At 44.1% G+C, this 17,863-nt stretch overlaps 1 protein-coding gene across 1 annotated transcript in view; it reads left to right on the forward strand.

Moving 5' to 3' along the window:
• The window catches only part of LOC144272765 (ATP-binding cassette sub-family C member 12-like), a 104,738-nt gene that overhangs the window by 65,096 nt on the left and 21,779 nt on the right, over nt 1-17,863 (forward strand). The window contains exons 15-20 of the mRNA XM_077831075.1: nt 7,974-8,108; nt 8,212-8,314; nt 8,393-8,464; nt 10,884-10,973; nt 12,333-12,436; nt 15,869-16,075. Coding sequence (XP_077687201.1) covers nt 7,974-8,108; nt 8,212-8,314; nt 8,393-8,464; nt 10,884-10,973; nt 12,333-12,436; nt 15,869-16,075 — 711 coding nt within the window. The remainder of the gene's footprint in view (nt 1-7,973; nt 8,109-8,211; nt 8,315-8,392; nt 8,465-10,883; nt 10,974-12,332; nt 12,437-15,868; nt 16,076-17,863) is intronic.

A 17,863-nucleotide genomic window follows, 5' to 3' on the forward strand; every position in this document is an offset into this window, starting at 1 on the left:
AAGATTGGGTCCCTAATCCATGAACTATTGGAACTCATTTACAAAACTTTTCTTAAACATTACATGAATATATTGTCTCATACTATAGAATTTATAATCCCTATTCTATGATGAGATATCTTTGAGCTATAAGGTATCTTAATTAAAACTATCTTTAGATAGGTTTTCTCCTCAAAAAGCATTTTATCAAAAAAATCTGATTTAAATAAAAAAAAATCCAATTTTTGATTTTTTAAAAAAAAATCATTGATTTTTATCCACCCTGCTCCTGGAGGCCAATTCATTCGAATTACACAATGTAGTGTCTACACAATCCTCATGTCAACTCATGGATGTCGAATCAAGCGCTCTTGCGGAGGTGGTGCACAGAAGTTGACTTTACAGGCCACTTAGGTCAGTGGAAGGGACTCTGTAGTGTAGACACACATTATTGCATCCGAAGAAGTGAGCTGTAGCTCATGAAAGCTTATGCTCAAATAAATTGGTTAGTCTCTAAGATGCCACAAGTACACATTATTAGATCGACATAATATGGCTTATGTTGACCAACGTTTGTAGTGTAAACCAGGCCAAAGTCTCTGCTCCCTGGGGGAGAGTGCTGACTGCAAGGCTAATTCCTTTCACAGCTTCAGTCATTCTGGCTCTGGGACAGAACTCTTCCACCGAGGCTGCTTCCCTGGAGTCCTTTCAGATCCTGCTTCAAAGGCTTCCACAGGAACCCAACTTGCTCCCTGTGATTACCCCGGCAACTGAGCTTTCTTAGCATGACACAGCTGGGCCTCTTAAAAGGACTATCACTGGACCCCAATTAATCTAGCTCCCTCAGGCTGGGAAGCAGCTAATTAATTAAACCACAGATGAGCTGACTGAACAGGGCTAAGGTGACCATACATCGTGTTTTGGCTGGGGCAATCCCCTTTTTTAAGCCTGTCTTGGCTGTCCCAACTTTTTTTTGCAAAACTGTGCATTTGTCATGTTTGATCTTGTCAACGGAATGAGTAGGCAGAGGGGGATGAGCAGCAATGCCAGCCCTGCACGAGAGGGAGGGCTCGGAAGAGAGGCTCTGCATGGGCAGGTGGCCTTCGGCTAGCCCCACATGCAGTCGGTAGAGGGGGGCCTTAGGCCGAGCAGGGGACAGGAGGGCACTGGCAGCAGGGGAGCTCAGGCAGACGGCATGGGAGTTAAGGCCGGCCCTGCATGTAGGCCAGATGGCAGGGGGGCTCAGGCTGGCCCCACATGTGGGAGAGAAAGGGAGGCCTCAGGCCGGCCCCAGTGGCAGCAGGCAGGTAGAGGTGCGGTGGGGGGGGGTCTCAGGTTGGCCCAGTGTCCTGTTTTCCCTTTGGGAAAATATGGTCGTCCTAAGCAGGGCTGACTACCCGCAGGCCTTTTGGACCTTAAGGGGAGGTACCCGAGCATACCCAATAACCTGGTGGTTAGGGCATCCTCCTAGGATGTAGGCAACACAGGTTCAAGTCCCTGCTCTGTCTGATTCAGGCCAGAGACTTGAACCTGGATCTCCCATGTCCCCACTGAGAGCCCTTGCTAATGGGTGTTCTGGGAACAGGCACAAAACTTCAAAAGCTCTTGGGTTTGTCCCAATGCAGAAAAGAATAGGCATTTGAAACCTTAAATTGTTTTTTTTGCAGGGCAGGAAAACTTTTCCCTCCCAGCTCTACCTCCAGGCTTACCAGACATACAGTACAAAGGCTTGTGTTTGAGCAGACATCTCTCTGCAGTCTAAAGTACTGTGCTTCAAGCCCTTCCCTCTTCCAATAAGAAAGTAGGGAAATGTCTCCCTTTTGAAAGTCATAATTTTCAATAAATCTTAATTAAAGCACAGATGTCTTTGTTCAGCATTAGAGCCTTTACACTGAAATGCATTTCTCATAGCTTCCTAATGGCAAATATGTCTCAGCAGCTGTTTTTTTGTTTGATCTAATACACCCATTTCATTTTTCACTTTTTTGTTTTTGGCTAGTAATATAAAAGCAATGTACCAGCAGGTGGCACAGAAGCAACATTTTAAACTGCCTTGAAGCACAAGCTGGAGGAGAATGTCCTACACTAATGGAAGACATTAGCGTACCATGTATAAATGCCAAAATCTAAATTAATGCAACATTAAGGTTGGTCAGATAAAAGAAAAAGAAAAAGTCAGGAAATGCAAAATGTAAGGTTCCTACAGCAATGTTAACTTGCCCACTCTGCCCATCCCGTATATTTGTGTTTAACATTTAACAACATATATAAAAATGTAGAAAAACAAGAAGAGAAAAAAAACCTACATATGTATACCTAAGCCGATTTGACATTGCTGTGGAAGCCTTTGCTTGGTTATTTTTTTTTTTTATACTTTTTATTTTAGCAGGGATCCTTAATAATACATTAATATAGCTGGTCTCATTTATAGACTCATAGACCACTAGGGTTGGAAGAGACCTCAGGAGGTCATCTAGTTCAACCCCCTGCTCAAAGCAGGACCAACACCAACTAAATCATCCCAGCCAGGGCTTTGTCAAGCCAGGCCTTAAAAACCTCTAAGGATGGAGATTCCATCACCTCCCTAGATAACCCATTCCAGTGCTTCACCACCCTCCTAGTGAAATAGTTTTTCCTAATATCCAACCTAGACCTCCCCCACTGCAACTTGAGACCATTTCTCCTTGTTCTGTCATCTGCCACCACTGAGAACAGCCAAGCTCCATCCTCTTTAGAACCCCCCCTTCAGGTAGGGGAAGGCTGCTATCAAATCCTCCCTCACTCTTCTCTTCTGCAGACTAAACAAGACAAGTTCCCTCAGCCTCTCCTCGTAAGTCATGCGCCCCAACCCCCTGATCATTTTCATTGCCCTCCGCTGGACTCTCTCCAATTTGTCCACATCCTTTCTGTAGTGGGGGGCCCAAAACTGGATGCAAAACTTCAGATGGGGCCTCACCAGTGCCAAATAGAGCGGAATAATCACTTCCCTCGATCTGCTGGCAATGCTCCTACTAATGCAGCCCAATATGCCATTGGCCTTCTTGGCAAGAAGGGCACACTGTTGACTCATATCCAGCTTCTCATCCACTGTAATCCCCAGGTCCTTTTCTGAAGAACAGCTGCTTAGTCAGTTGGTCCCCAGCCTCTAGCGGTGCATGGGATTCTTCCATTCCAAGTGCAGGACTCTGCACTTGTCCTTGTTGAACCTCATCAGATTTCTTTTGGCCTGATCCTCCAATTTGTCTCGGGCACTCTGGACCCTACTCCTACCCTCCAGCGTATCTACCTCTCCCTCCAGTTTAGTGTCATTTGCAAATTTGCTGAGGGTGCAATCCATCCCGTCATCCAGATCATTAATAAAGATGTTGAAAAAAACTGGCCCCAGGACTGACCCCTGGGGCACTCTGCTTGATATCAGCTGCCAACTAGACATTGAACCGTTGATCACTACCTGTTGAGCCCGACAATCTAGCCAGCTTTCTATCCACCTTATAGTCCATTCAACCAATCCATACTTTTTTAGCTTGCTGGCGAGAATACTGTGGGAGACCGTATCAAAAGCTTCGCTAAAGTCAAGATATATCAACTCCACTGCTTTCCCCATATCCACAGAGTGAGTTATCTCATCATAGAAAGCAATTAGGTTCGTCAGGCATGACTTGCCCTTGGTGAATCCATGTTGACTGTTCCTGATCACCTTCCTCTCCAAGTGTTTCAAAATGGTTTCCTTGAGGACCTGCTCCATGATTTTTCCAGGGACTGAGGTGAGGCTGACCGGTCTGTAGTTCCCTGCGTTGTCCTTCCCTTTTTTAAAGGTGGGCATTATATGTGCTTTTTTCCAATCGTCCAGGACCTCCCCCGATTGCCAAGAGTTTTCAAATGGCCAATGGCCCTGCAATCACATCAGCCAATTCCCTCAGCACCCTCGGATGCATTAGATCTTGTGCATGTCCAGCTTTTCTAAATAGTCCTTAACTTGTTCTTTCACCACTGTGGGCTGCTCACCTCCTCCCCATACCGTGTTGCCTAGGACAGCAGTGTGGGAGCTGACCTTGTCTGTGAAGACCTAGGCAAAAATAGCATTGAATACTTCAGCTTTTTGCACATCACCTGTCACTAGGTTGCCTCCCCCATTCATTAAGGGTCCCATACTTTCCCTGATCTTTTCTTGTTGCTAACATACCTGTAGAAACCCTTCTTGTTACCCTTCACATCCCTTGCTAGCTGCAACTCCAATTGTGTTTTGGCCTTCATGATGACACCCCTGCATGCTTGAGCAATATTTTTATACTCCTTCCCAGTCATCTGTCTGAGTTTCCACTTCTTGTAAGATTCCTTTTTGTGTTTAAGCTCACCGAAGATTTCACTGTTAAGCCAAGCTGGTCGCCTGCCATATTTGCTATTCTTTCTGGACATTGGGATGGGTTGTTCCTGTGCCCTCAATAAGGCTTCTTTAAAATACAGTCAGCTTTCCTTGACTCCTTTCCCCCTCATATTAGCCTCCCAGGGAATCCTGCCCATCAGCAGGGCCAGTGCAAGGATATTTTGCGCCCTAGGTGAAACTTCCACCTTGCGCCTCGCCCCCCCCGCCCACATTGGTTCATTGAGGGGCAAATCCCAACGAGCCTTTATAGACCCCAGGGGCCAGCCTGCCCAGGGGCCAGCTGTGCCCAGGGCCTGCTCCCCAGACCAGGTTCCCCCCTCCCCGCTCCCTAAACTCCCCTGGAGAGTGCACAACCCCCCCCCCCCCCATGAGCTCTCTCCTCCCCACCCCACCTCACCCCGGCGGCCCTTGTCCTGAGTCCACTCATTGGCTTTGCCGAGCTTCGGCCGCTGCAGCAGCTCGACAGGGAGGAGCCGCCTTCTGGAGGCACCGGAGAGCCAGAGCATCCTGCTTGCGGCGGTGGCGAGCCCCAGCCATGGAGGAGCCGGCATGGCGCAGGGGGACAGCAGCCCTGCAAAGGCGGCGGCGCTGCTAGCGGGAAGCAGCCATGTCCCCCTCCTCTCCTGTCCAGGCTGTGGCCTTGGCACTCCCCCCCGGGGGGCTCCTGCAGGCTGCAGTGGATGCATGTGGGCACCAGCCCCCATGCGCCCCCCAGCTCCCCCGTCGCCCAAAAAAGAGGATGGGGGAAGGGCCCTGGCCCTCATCCACTCCCTCCCACTTCCCACCCCCTAACTCCCAACCCTGCCCCCCTGCTCCTTTTCCCCTGACTGCCCCCTCCTGAGACCCCTCCACCCTAACTTCCCCCTAGGATCCTACCCCCTACCTGTCCCCTGACTGCCCCAACCTTTATCTACACCCCCACCCCTAGACAGACCCCTGGGACTCCCATGCCCCATCCAACCACTCCCGCCTCCTGCCAGCACCCCCAGAACTCCCGACCCATCTAACCCCCCCGCTCCCTGTCCCCTGACTGCTCCAACCCCTCTCCACTGCCCCACCCCAACAGCCGCCCCCCGCACTCCCAACCCATCCAACCCTCCCCCTGGTCCCTGAGTGCCCCGGCTGAGACTCCCCTTACCATGCCCCTGCTGGTCAGATGCTGGCTCCACGTGGAGGCAAAACATGCCGCCAGGCTGCCGCGCGCACAGCCCCTCCCCCGCAGAGTGCTGAGGCAGTGGGTGGGGCGGTGGCTCACATGCCTGGGAGCAGCAGAACCTGAGTGTGGTGAGGTGGAGCCAGGGGGGTGCACGGGGGCTGCCGCCCGCATGCCTCTGCTGCGGCCTGCAGGAGCCCCCACACCACACCGGCTCTTCCATGGCTGGTGCTCGCCGCCCCTACAAGCCGATGCTCTGGCTCTCCGGTGCCTCCAGAAGGCGGCTCCTCCCTGCCGAGCCAGGGCACTGCTTTTTGGCGCCCCCAACCACTTGGCGCCCTAGGCGACTGCCTAGTTCGCATAGTGGTTGCACCGGCCCTGCCCATCAGTTCCCTAAGGGAGTCAAAGTCTGTTTTTCTGAAGTCCAGGGTCCGTATTTTGCTACTCTCCTTTCTTCCTTTTGTGAGGATCCTGAACTCAACCTCTCATGGTCACTGCTGCCCAGGTTGCCACCCACTTCTACTTCCCCTACTAATTCTTCCCTGTTTGTAAGCAGCAGGTCAAGAGGATAACAGCCCCTGGTTGGTTCCTCCAATAGTTGCACCAGGAAGTTGTCCTCAACACTCTCCAAAAACTTCCTGGATTGTCTGTGCACTGCTGTACTGCTCTCCCAGCAGATATCAGGGTGATTGAAGTCCCCCATTAGAACGAGGCCCATGTTTTTATCGTCCTAAATTATTTCCTAAAGAAAAAAAACTTATGTGGTGATGGTGAAAATGCATCATTACATGCTTCCAGGAGACAGTGGTATGAGTGCGCTTCAAGAACTGCATTCATACATGGTACTTATTTGGAGCTGAGAAAAACTTCTCTATTGCCTCCTTGAAATCAACTGGGGGTGGCTGGGCCAAGGACTTGCTTATACAATCTGGAATGACCCCAAATTGGGGAGGGGGGCAGATTCTATGCCAAAAAATAAAAAATTCTGCATGGCTGTTCTGGTGCCACAGTGACCTCTGTTGGGTGAAAGGCAGAACTGCAACACTTCTCAGGCAGAATGTATTTTCTGCAGGAAAAAAAATTCTGTGCTGGACAACAATTCTGCACGTGCACAGTGATAAAGAATTCTCCCAGGAGTAATAGTCACCTACTTCAAATTTCTCAGGTTCTTTAGGCCCCAGTACATTCTGGGGCACAAAACCCAAGAGCCCAAATCTGAATTGAATGTGTAATGTAATGATCACATATTGACATGTATTTTGGGGAGAAAGTAAGGGGCCTGCCAAGTGGCAAGAACTACAGTTTGATAGAAAAAGCTGAGGAAAGGTGATTCTTGAAGTTAATTTTCTAAGAGACTCATGGGGCAAAAATCAATCCCCAGCACCCAAGCCAAGTATCTTGGCTGGTCTACAGAGTGGTCCAGGAGGGGAATAAGAATACTCTCATCAAGGCAATGAAATTACAGTGGAGTCAGAACCACTCTATGAATCCAACAGGGTGAAGAAAACTTGCAGAGGCATGGTGCATCCCTCTGCAGTTTGAGCATCCCCCACAAACCTCTAGTGCAGCAGCCACACCAGTCTTGCTACCTGGGGACCCCTCTGCACCTGTACCAGTGAAGGCAGGATTTGCCCTTTATGTGTAGAACGGCGAGACTAATAACTTGGGGAGATTTGGTTCAGATTTGACAGACACAGAATAAATAGAAATTCAATTAGTAAGCGCATCAGACCTACCCTGGCCCCTGCTCTGCATTGCTATTCAGTTGGCCTAAAGAGGTTGGAAAGAAAACATAAGCAGTCAGCTTGAAACCCTCTGCCAAGGAGAAATTCTTGGGTGGTGCAGAGCCACCATAGCCAGTTGTTATGCTACCTCTCTTCAGGAATTTACAGAGGGGACATGTTGCGGTCATGCCAAGAAGGGTGTGTGACCAGAGTGCCACTGTGCTCTGACAGTGTCCAATTGATATATCAGATCCTTGGAATCATAGCTAGCTCTTAGGCTCCACTAAGCTACACAGGGTCCAGCACAGAACCAGCCCCAGGGTTCTAGAGCTGCAAGTGCTTTTTTCACAGTTCTTCCTCTCGATGGCCCTCACCATTTATACGCACAGCTAAGGAATGAATCCATTATGTTGGCTATTAAAGGGAAGAGCATCAAGTTCAGTGGAGCCCAAGCAAGCTATTTTGGTAATTTAGGCTGAATTTTTGAAACAAAATTGATTGTATTGGAAAGCCATTTTAAAATAATTCCTTTACACATTTAATTGTGGAGTACAGACAGAGGCATAGACACCTGCATGAATGTAGTAAATGAACATAGAATTGCTGAAGTTTTCCCAACTGTGAAATGAAACCTGTTAATTACCATCATTCAGTTTGAAGACACTACGTGCATGCATTTCCAATGCAGTTGCAATATTTATGGAATTAATGGTCCATTCTTAAAAATCTGTAGTATTTAGAATTCTGTGATGAAGTCATTTTATTAGAAGATGGAGAAATATATGAAAGGGGAACTCACGAAGATTTAATGAAAGAAAAAGGACGCTATGCTCAGCTAATTAAAAACCTCTATATGGAGCAAGCAAAGGTAACATTTAGCCCTTACTCTTAAACATATTCTGCTTTTACATGCTTTAGAATATTGAAAATAGGGTTTCAGATCTCAGAAGTAAATTTTTCTTATTTTAAAGGACCCAGAAATTATTTTGACTGGAGCAATGACAGAACCAACAAGCGAAACTCAGGACAAGAGTGATTCCTCAGGAAGCTCTTACAGAGGAGTTGAAAATCCTGGTAATGTAATTTAGGACAATAATCAGAATTGCCTATACTCTGTTTAAAAAAAGACTAACTGTTCTTTCATACACATAGCTTTTGTTATGTCTGATGAGGAAATCATCATAAAGGAACCTGAGAGAGACCCACAAAGGGGAAACAACACAGGTATGCTACAAAGACTCACTTGTGCATCTTTCCAAATCGTTGCTTTTTTGAAAAATGAATTTAATTGTAAATTAATATAGATTTCTGATTTGAAAGAGATTGTTGCATTCAAAATATGCTGTGTCCATCAACTAGTTTCTGTTCCTCAGATCCTCTTGCCTGCACTGAGTAGTTTTCTCTTTTAGGGATGGATTGTCTTTTTGCTCTGTTTGTACAGCACAATGGGATGTTGGTGCACAAATAGGGCTCCTAGACATTACTTCAAAACAAATAATTATTCTAAAATAATAATAAAATTGCCTTTCCTGAGTTGATGAGCAGAGAGGCAGATCAGTCATCATTGCCGCTTCACTTCTCGGAACAGTTTTAGATTAATTTAATATTTGTGAAAAATGCCACACTGAGAATATTGTATGCTGCTGTCTTCCCTTTGGAACAAGCATAACACAGACAGTTGCAGTGCAAGCATCCCCACATTTGCTCTGCCACTGTGCCTCTACTCTATTGTGGAGCAACTGAGGAAGTGCTGGACAGGTAAGTACGTCTCAGTAGGGGGCGGGGGGTTTCCTAATGAGACTCCCAGTAAGGGAGTCCTACCTCCACCTTCCATGTTGGTGGGGTGAAGCAACCCGAGAGATGTTTTCAACTTGTTTGGAGGAATAGAAGCAACTTTGAAATTTATAAAATGTAACTCGTGGAAGAGTGGGGTTGTGGCCAAAAAAGTGCAGGGAGGAGACAGAGAAGATAAGACACAGCCCATTTTGTTATCTGTCCTGCAAGATGGAAACTTGTAAGCACTGACACTGTTCCTTCATTTGCATAGCTGACACTGTCACTTATAAGCACATCTTTCACAAATATGAAGTTAAAATTACCTTGGCTAAACTGCCAGCCAGAGCCTTCAGTAGAAACAAAGGTCACAGTATTAATGCTGAACAGAAGTTTCTCATCTTCGCCCTGTGACGGGGCTGGAACTCACCACCGCAGCGCCTCTTGCTGACTCATCAGGGAATTAGCTCAGTACATTGTGGAGGGCCCTCCACTGGTGGTGTCCCATCTGTCTCTCGCCCTCTCTTGGCACCTGCACCCATGTTGCTCCCTTCTTGTGACATACTCTTCAAGACACTGCCCTCCGGCAGTGCCCCCTAGTCCTCATTCACCCCCTTCCAGGGGTGGGGTTGGGTTATCAGCAGTCTTTCACTTCGCCCAGCCACAGAGGCCAACCACACCCCAAAGCCTAACCCCTTGTGCCAGGGTTCTGGTGCAGTCCGCTATCACCACATCCGATGTCTGGGTGTATGTGCAAGGGAGAAGGGGGGGACCCAGGCCCGCCCTCTATTCTGGGTCCTGACCCAGGGACCCTTTGGCAGCAGCCTTCCTGCCCTCCTTCTCTCCCCTTGTCTGCCTCTCTCCCTGGGACGCTTCCCTTCGGCCCCTTTGCACCGGCCCGGCCTGGCCTGGCCCTTCCCCCTGGGCCTGCAGCCTGGCAAATACCGGGCTGGAGTTCCCTTCTGCTCCCCTCGCCTGCCCTCCCCTGTGCTAGTCCCCTCACACAGGAGGCAGACCTTCACCCTCTGAAGGCCTGGGAGAGACTGACTGCTCCCTTCCTGGGCAGCCTTTATATAGGGCTGAGCCTGACCCTGACTGGCTACCTCTTACTCAGCCTCTGATTGGCTCCCTAGCAGGCCTTCTCTGATTGGCCACCCACCCACACAGCCTCTCTGGACTGCTGGAGCCCCATCTAGTATAGGAGTAGGGCAGCCAGCCCACAATATGCCCAAAGTGGCTGGAACTGTTACTTTAATAACTGTTGTAATTCTGCTCTTAAAATCATTTCAAGGAAACATAATGGGGTTAGGACAAACAAAGACACTTTCAAAGCTAAATCAAAGTTACAGGGATGTTGTAAAGGACTAATATAGACAGTAAATTGCTTTTTAGCTATAAAATCTCTCCTTTCACATCGAATTCTATACATTAGCAGTGTAGTGATATACATAGTTTTATATCTGTCTTGGGTGGAGCAGAAAATGTTGGTTTCTTATTCTGCTTTAGCATGCATATTGCTCTGTCAAGGATGAGGAAGAAGAACAGGAATGTCAATAGAGTTTTGCATTCAAACCTGTGTGCTATCGATCATTTTTAGCAAATCCATATCATTTACATTTTAATTCTCATCACAATTTTCTAGTCATTCAAAAACCATTATAAAACTGGAGGGAGCATTTACCATATGGCAGCGTCCAGAGGCAGCGGGGATTCTTTAAAAGGAGGAATACATTTCACTGAGTTTCTTATGAAGCTACAAATATGTATTTTAGCATATAGAGTTTTTTATTTTGGTTTAACATGCCCAGGATTCCTTGATATTGGGTCAAAATTTTGTTACATGAATGTATGCTTTTTGTTTGTGTGGTAGCTCCTGTAAACCAACTTGTTAGAAAAGAGGAAAAACAAGAAGGCTCAGTGACATGGAAAACCTATCATGCCTACATTAAGGCATCTGGAGGTACATTCTGCAAAAATGTCTTTATACTGAATTTGCATTTTTTTCTTTGATATTTCCATTTTTAAAGGTAGGATTCCTTTCCAATGTTTTTCCCTAAATCTAAACTCTGATATTTCAGTTTCAGATTATTGAAATTAGACAAACACAGTAAAATGGTTGTATTTCCCAGGAAACAAAGCATTGTAATCTCCTGATATATTTATAACCTAGAATTGCCGATCACTGGATTTTATAGAGAAATCTGTTAGTAACGGAGTAATAATTTAAGACATTTATTAGAGAGAAAATGTGAAATATTCTAGTCAGAGCGGAGCCTGAAAACCAAAATTTGGATCTAGATTGGGATTTCAAGATCCAAGTTTGGAATAGTTCACATCTGGGTTTTGGTCCAGCTCATTAGATAGAGAAGTCAGCAGTGAAATTCAGGTCTGGATCGGGTTCAGATTTACACACCCCCAGATTTCCAGGGTGTTTGTAAGATTTTGCTTTAAGACAACTTCTAATCCTACAATTATATGGGAAAATTGTGTTTATGTAAATACATATGCACATTTTTAGCCTTAAGATTTTACCCCGCTGATATAAAACTATAGCCCATGGCTAATCATAGGCCCCTATACTGTCTGGGCCTATGGTTAGCCATGGGCACAATTACTGTGCCTGTAAAAGTGCACACACAACTATTTGACCACAAATCCCATATATGCATATGCAAACAAGCATTTATGTTCACAAATCACATAGTAACATATGTAAATGAGACACCCACTTACCAGATTTTAAATATGAATTATTAATCCTTATAACCCCTTTTGGGTTCATAGCCAAGGAGCATTGCCCACTATTTCAATGCTGGTTCATTTAGTAAGAATCATGTGGGATGTGTGTGTGTGTGCAGTGAGTATGCATACATTTTAATTTGTACATCAAGTAAGTTTTCCCAAGCATTAATTTACTAACAGATTCTGAAACCCACACTCACAATCATTAACATTTTGTACAGTGAGACTGCTCACTTGAATAAGAGATACTTAATCTGAGCAAGGATTGCAGAATCTGGCCCTTAACCACCATTCTGGAAAATACCAAAAACAATTAATATCAGTTCCCCCTCTCTGGGCTAATGGGTTAAATTCAGAAGCCCTTATTCAGATTTTACCTTGACCTTGACTTCAGGATTTAACTCCTTGTTCCCACATTCTTGTAATGGCAGTTCTGCACTTATAGGAAGAGAAGAATAAATACGGATTAAACCATAAAGTCTTTGTTGAGAAGATACACAACAGAGTACATGAGTATAGTATGTTTAACTATTCTTACACCGTCAGTTATTTGTCTGGTCTTTTGGTCCATTTGCAGGTTTCATACTGTCTTCCTTTATTGTACTTCTCTTTATTTTGATGATTGGCTGCTCAGCCTTCAGCAATTGGTGGTTAAGTTTCTGGCTAGAACAGGGCTCAGGGGTAAGTGCAACAATTTAATTGTAAATTTCTGCTACTTAAAAACAGAGTTGCACATATATTTGAAGTTTTTAATATGAATAATAAAGCTCAACTCCAGTATCTATAGCATTAAGACAGTTGCTGTATGGCTTCCTTCAAACCCTGCTTCAGATGAAATTCTTATTTGTCTAAGTAAATTGACCATATCACCCCTGCCACTTTCAGCAGCCTCCTGCCCATTCCAATGCAACACTACCCTCCTGGTTTGCAACACTGTCTCTGGACTCAATCCACACTGTCCCTTTAGCCTTACATTTATCTAATCCCCTCCTATCCCACTCATTCCACCTCTACAATTTTGGGCTCCTCCAGAAGTTAATGTTTCACTTATGCTGCTGCATGTCCTATATCTAGGATTCTCTACCATCTCCAACCCACTGACTCACATATACACCCTAAATTTCACTTCAAAAACTTTTCCTTCCTCTCTGGCATAGAATGAACTCTCTGTATAGAACTCTGAGATAATGCATATTAAGGATGCCATATAAAAATCAAATTGATTGTATTGTATTATATACGCATTGAGGACATACTAGCTGGGAATTCAAAGCTGTGTATATGACTGATTTACTGCTGCACATTTTTTCACAATATTATAAATAAGTGGACATGAATCATGTACTGATCTGTATTAGTTTGAGTGCTCTATTGATGTACATGTTTTCCTGGAACAAAATCAGACCTAAATTTCCCATTATCATTAGATAAAAATAATTTAGAGCTAAATTGTGCCTTCTCACCAGCTCAAGGGCACTAGAGGCCCTGGATCGTAGAGGTACAATGCCTCCCTGGCAACCCAGTTGCATAGGATTGGGGAGAAGTAATTTGCAACATCCCTTTCTGGGGTCCAGCATCTTGCCCCCTTTACCAGGCAGCTACCAGAGCCTGCCAGGGCATGGACTCACCACTTCACCAGCTGTCAAGGTTCCTTCCCCACTCTGAACTCTAGGGTAAAGATGTGGGGACCTGCATGAAAACCCCCTAAGCTTACTTTTACCAGCTTAGGTTAAAACTTCCCCAAGGTACAAACTATTTTATCTTTTGCCTTTGGACTTTCACTGCCACCACCAAACGTCTAACGGGTTTTATTTTATTAGGAAAGAGCCAATTTGGAAACGTCTTTCCCCCCAAAGTCCTCACCAAAACCTTGCACCCCCCTTTTGTGGGGAAGGTTTGATAAAAATCCTCACCAATGTGCATAGGTGACCACAGACCCAAACCCTTGGATCTTAAGAACAATGAAAAAGCATTCAGCTTCTTAAAAGAAGAATTTTAATAGAAGAAAAAGTAAAAAGAATCACCTTTGTTTCTTCCCCCCTCCAGCTTTGAAAGTATCTTGTCTCCTCATTGGTCATTGTGGTCAGGTGCCAGTGAGGTTATCCTAGTTTCTTAACCCTTTACAGGTGAAAGGGTTTTTCCTTTGGCCAGGAGGGATTTTAAAGGTGTTTACCCTTCCCTTTATATTTATGACACCAGCCCAGTTGCAAAAGATTGTTGGGGAGAAATTTCTTCCTTCTACTTGTCTTTGCACTCTGTAAGGCTTAGGCAAGTGTAAAAACTTGCCCCTATGTAGCAATGCAAAACTGCTTTCTAGATGAACATGTTCCCTACCACTAAATAAAAGGGGATTAACTCGCTAACAGTGACTCAACTTTAGGTGTTTGGGTTTTTTAATGATAGAAAACCTAACAATAATGTAAAAGAAAACAGCTTTTGTGTAAGGTTCCAGTATGCTGCGTTTACAACCCAAAACTATAATACAATAGTAATAATAATAATAATAATACCTAGCTTTTATATAGTGTGTTTCATCAATAGATTTCAAAATACTCTATAAGGAAGTAAGCATCATTAGTGACTTTGTGTTCATGCATCAGAACCATGAAGCATAATTTCCAGCAAAAACGATCAATTTGTTTTCATTCTTGAAGCTAAAGGAAATGCAAAATATGAATATAATTAATGGAGAAAAGTAAAATTGGTTCTTAATAATTTAAGGTGTTATCATTATCAGGTTAAAATTTGCTTTTTTTAAAAAGGGATGTCTCTGACAGTGTCCCTAAAAATATAAATAGATACTAATTTTTCCCCTCTTAAATTTACAATATTTAAGATACTTCAAAGGCAAGGAGCTAAAAGACTCTTGATATCTGCAGTTATTTTTTATAAACAGGGGTTAGGCTGACAAAATAAGGTAAAGGTGATTTTTTAAAGGTACAGTGGTGTTTTAAAATCTTGAGTTTACTTTTCCTTATCTGATATATATTTCCACAGAAAAGTAAGAATCATTGTTTTTCTGGGAGCTGCTTTCTCAATACTACTTCTATTTCCATAGATGTGTACACTGAACCGGAAAAAATAAAGTCAGGGTTATAAACTATTGGCTCTTAACAACATGCCATTACCTTATTTTGAAGAGTGAAAGTAAGAACTCTGACTTCTAGATTGCAGTGGCTGGCTGCCTGCTGAAATATACAAGAATAGGTTTTAAAACCCAACTACAGCTTTCAGGAGGCAAAATTATTACATTTTATATAGCACCATAAGTACACATGGTACTTAATAAATCATATTACTAGAGTAACAAGGCTGTGGAACCTAGAAACATCACAGGTGTCATTAAGCTCCACACCATAGTAATTTAAAATTTAATGATAGCAACATAGAATGCAGTTACTTCTCCAAAAGCAAAAGACCTCACCACATGCACAAAAGGAGACTCTCCTTTAACAAAAAGAAAAGGAGTACTTGTGGCACCTTAGAGACTAATGAAATACAGTTGAGCAGTTCTGATTCCATTTAGTGGAGGGAAGTGAGATACACATACATGCTGACTAGAAAAGTCCTAAAGAATTTAATAGGGATGAAAATAAATTTCTATTCAAATTAGAATGGGAGATAAGTTGTTAAAAGAAATGAGAGATGAGATGTAGGCAAAACTGGAACAGTCTAATGAAAATGAATTTTATAAAATTTAAAAAAATAAAATAAAAAAGAGGAAGCTAGTGAAGGGATGTGTGTAACATAGCCAAAGCACTGTTCTTACAAAAATCTGTAGGATTTCAAATGGGAAAATCTTTTTCTTTGTAAAAAGTAGTAATGTTGGGTGAGATTGAGTCATTATGGCTGCATGAAATCAGTGGATATACAGTATTGTGAGGATTTCCCTATGTAAGGGGGCAGTGGGGGAGGGGAGATTCAAGTGTGGTGTGGAGGTGACGTAACAGTTCTATGCCACCCCATCTCTGACTCAGGCATAGGGAAAGTGGTGTAGATGAGGGTATCCCTACACTTTAGCTGTCTGAACTTCCTTTATCCCTATCCATTTATCATTTTATCAGTAAAAGCTTTCAAATTTAAATCACTGTATTTTACACATTTGCTTTAAAGACTAACTGCAGCCTCCTGAGTAATGAAACAGAATATCCCATTTGTGACATGGGAAGCATCTCCGATAACCCCAGACTGCACTTTTACCAGTTAGTCTATGGAATGAGCATGGTGACCATGATTGTCCTAAGTATCATCAAAGGGTTTGTTTTCACAAAGACGACATTAAAGGCTTCTTCAGTGTTACATGATGATGTATTTTATAAGGTATGGAAAATACATTGCTTTAATCATTATTAGGGGATATTTACCATAATAAGCTTATAAAAGGATGGAGTATGTTTTAGTAGATACTGTTGATGCCTAGGGTCATTGGTTCTGTTCCCAGTTCAGTTGCTGCCTTATTGTGTGACCTTGAACAGTGTATATGAACATTTTGTGTCTGTTTCTCTATTAAATTATAATGTCTGCCTCCTGAACACAGTTGCTGTAAACTTTAAATTAATGTTCACAAAATGCTTAGAGCTTCTCAGATGAAAGAGTCTATGTAAATACAAACTATTACTTCTTGTAACCTGGACCTAAAATGATTGCTGGTGAGGGAAACTGCAACATCACCAGGTGACAGCACTGTGCAATTGGATAGGAACACCATACAGATTTTCACCTTCCTCTGAAGCATCAGGTATTGGTCTCTGCTGAAGGCATTTTACTGGACAAAAAAGGCAATGGGTAAAATGTTCAAAAGTGCCTAAAAGACAGGAGTTCAAATCCAACTGAAAATCATTCCAGGCACTGGCGTCTAAGGGCTGAAGAGTAAAATTTTCAGAAGCACCTGAATCCAATTTTCAGAAGTGATGTAGTCAGTTAGGGCCAGCTTTACAAAGGTATTTAGGTGCCTAAAGATGCAGAGAGTTGCCTAGTGGGCTTTAGAAAGATGCTTAAGCATCTAGGCTATAGGCACCATCTTTGTGGGTGCTCCAGGGCTGGAGCGCACACAGAAAAAAAATAGTGGGGCTCAGCACCTACTGGCAGGCCCTGCCAATCAGCTCCTCCCTCTCCCCCCCCGCCCAGTGCCTCCCGCCTGCTGCTGATCAACTGTTCAGCAGCGGGCAGGAGGTGCTGAGGGGGGAAGAGTGGGGGCAGGAAGAGGTGGAGTGAGGGCAGGGTACGCTTAGTGGAGGAATGGGGTGGGAAGAGCTGGGAGAGAAGGAGGGGCAGGAAGAGGAAGCACGGGGGATGGGGTCTTGGCAGAAGCGGTGGAGTAGGGGCAGAGCAGGGGTCTGGCACTCCCAGGGAAATCAGAAAGTCAGAGCCTGTGATCTAGGCACCTAACCTATTTTGGTGCTTTTGTAAAGCTTACTGACTCCAAGCCACTCAGGTGCTTTTGAAAATTTTACCTCATTAATCTAATGTGGTGTGACCTGTCCTATGTTCCTATATTTTGTGAGGCCTTGATTCAGCAAAGTATGTAAGTGCCCAACTCTAAACATATGAGTAGTCCTATCAAATTCAATGGAACTACTCACCTGCTTTGAGAGGCAAGGTGAGTGATATAATATTTTTATGGGACCATCTTCTGTTTGAGAGAGAGACAAGCTTTCGAGCTTATACAGAGCACTTCTGACCTGAAAAAGAGCTCTGTGTGGCTTGGAAGCTTATCTCTCTCACCAACACTAGTTAGTCCAGTAAAATATATTACCTCACCCACCTTCTCTCTCTTATCTACAGGGACCAACATGGCTACCACAACACTGCAAACACCTGCTTTGAGTCAGACACCTGTTTAGACACGTTGATGAATCAGGGCCTGTTACAGTATAGCTTACTGTAATGATTCCTTTTTAAGTGTACTGTAAATCCTCAACATTCTGATTCTCATGTGCATTTATTTTATGATCATAACAACAGGAGATAAGCCTTTAAGAAATATTTATTCTATTTTCAAAGGCTGCTTCACAAATACTATCTGATGTTGTAAAAGCTATAATACATTTGTTTGCTGTTCCTCTTATTTACATTTTAGCCAAGATTATACTAGTATCTATTTTATCA

The sequence above is a fragment of the Eretmochelys imbricata genome, chromosome 12 (genome assembly GCF_965152235.1).
Source record: "Eretmochelys imbricata isolate rEreImb1 chromosome 12, rEreImb1.hap1, whole genome shotgun sequence".
In the NCBI taxonomy this organism is placed as follows: domain Eukaryota; kingdom Metazoa; phylum Chordata; order Testudines; family Cheloniidae; genus Eretmochelys; species Eretmochelys imbricata.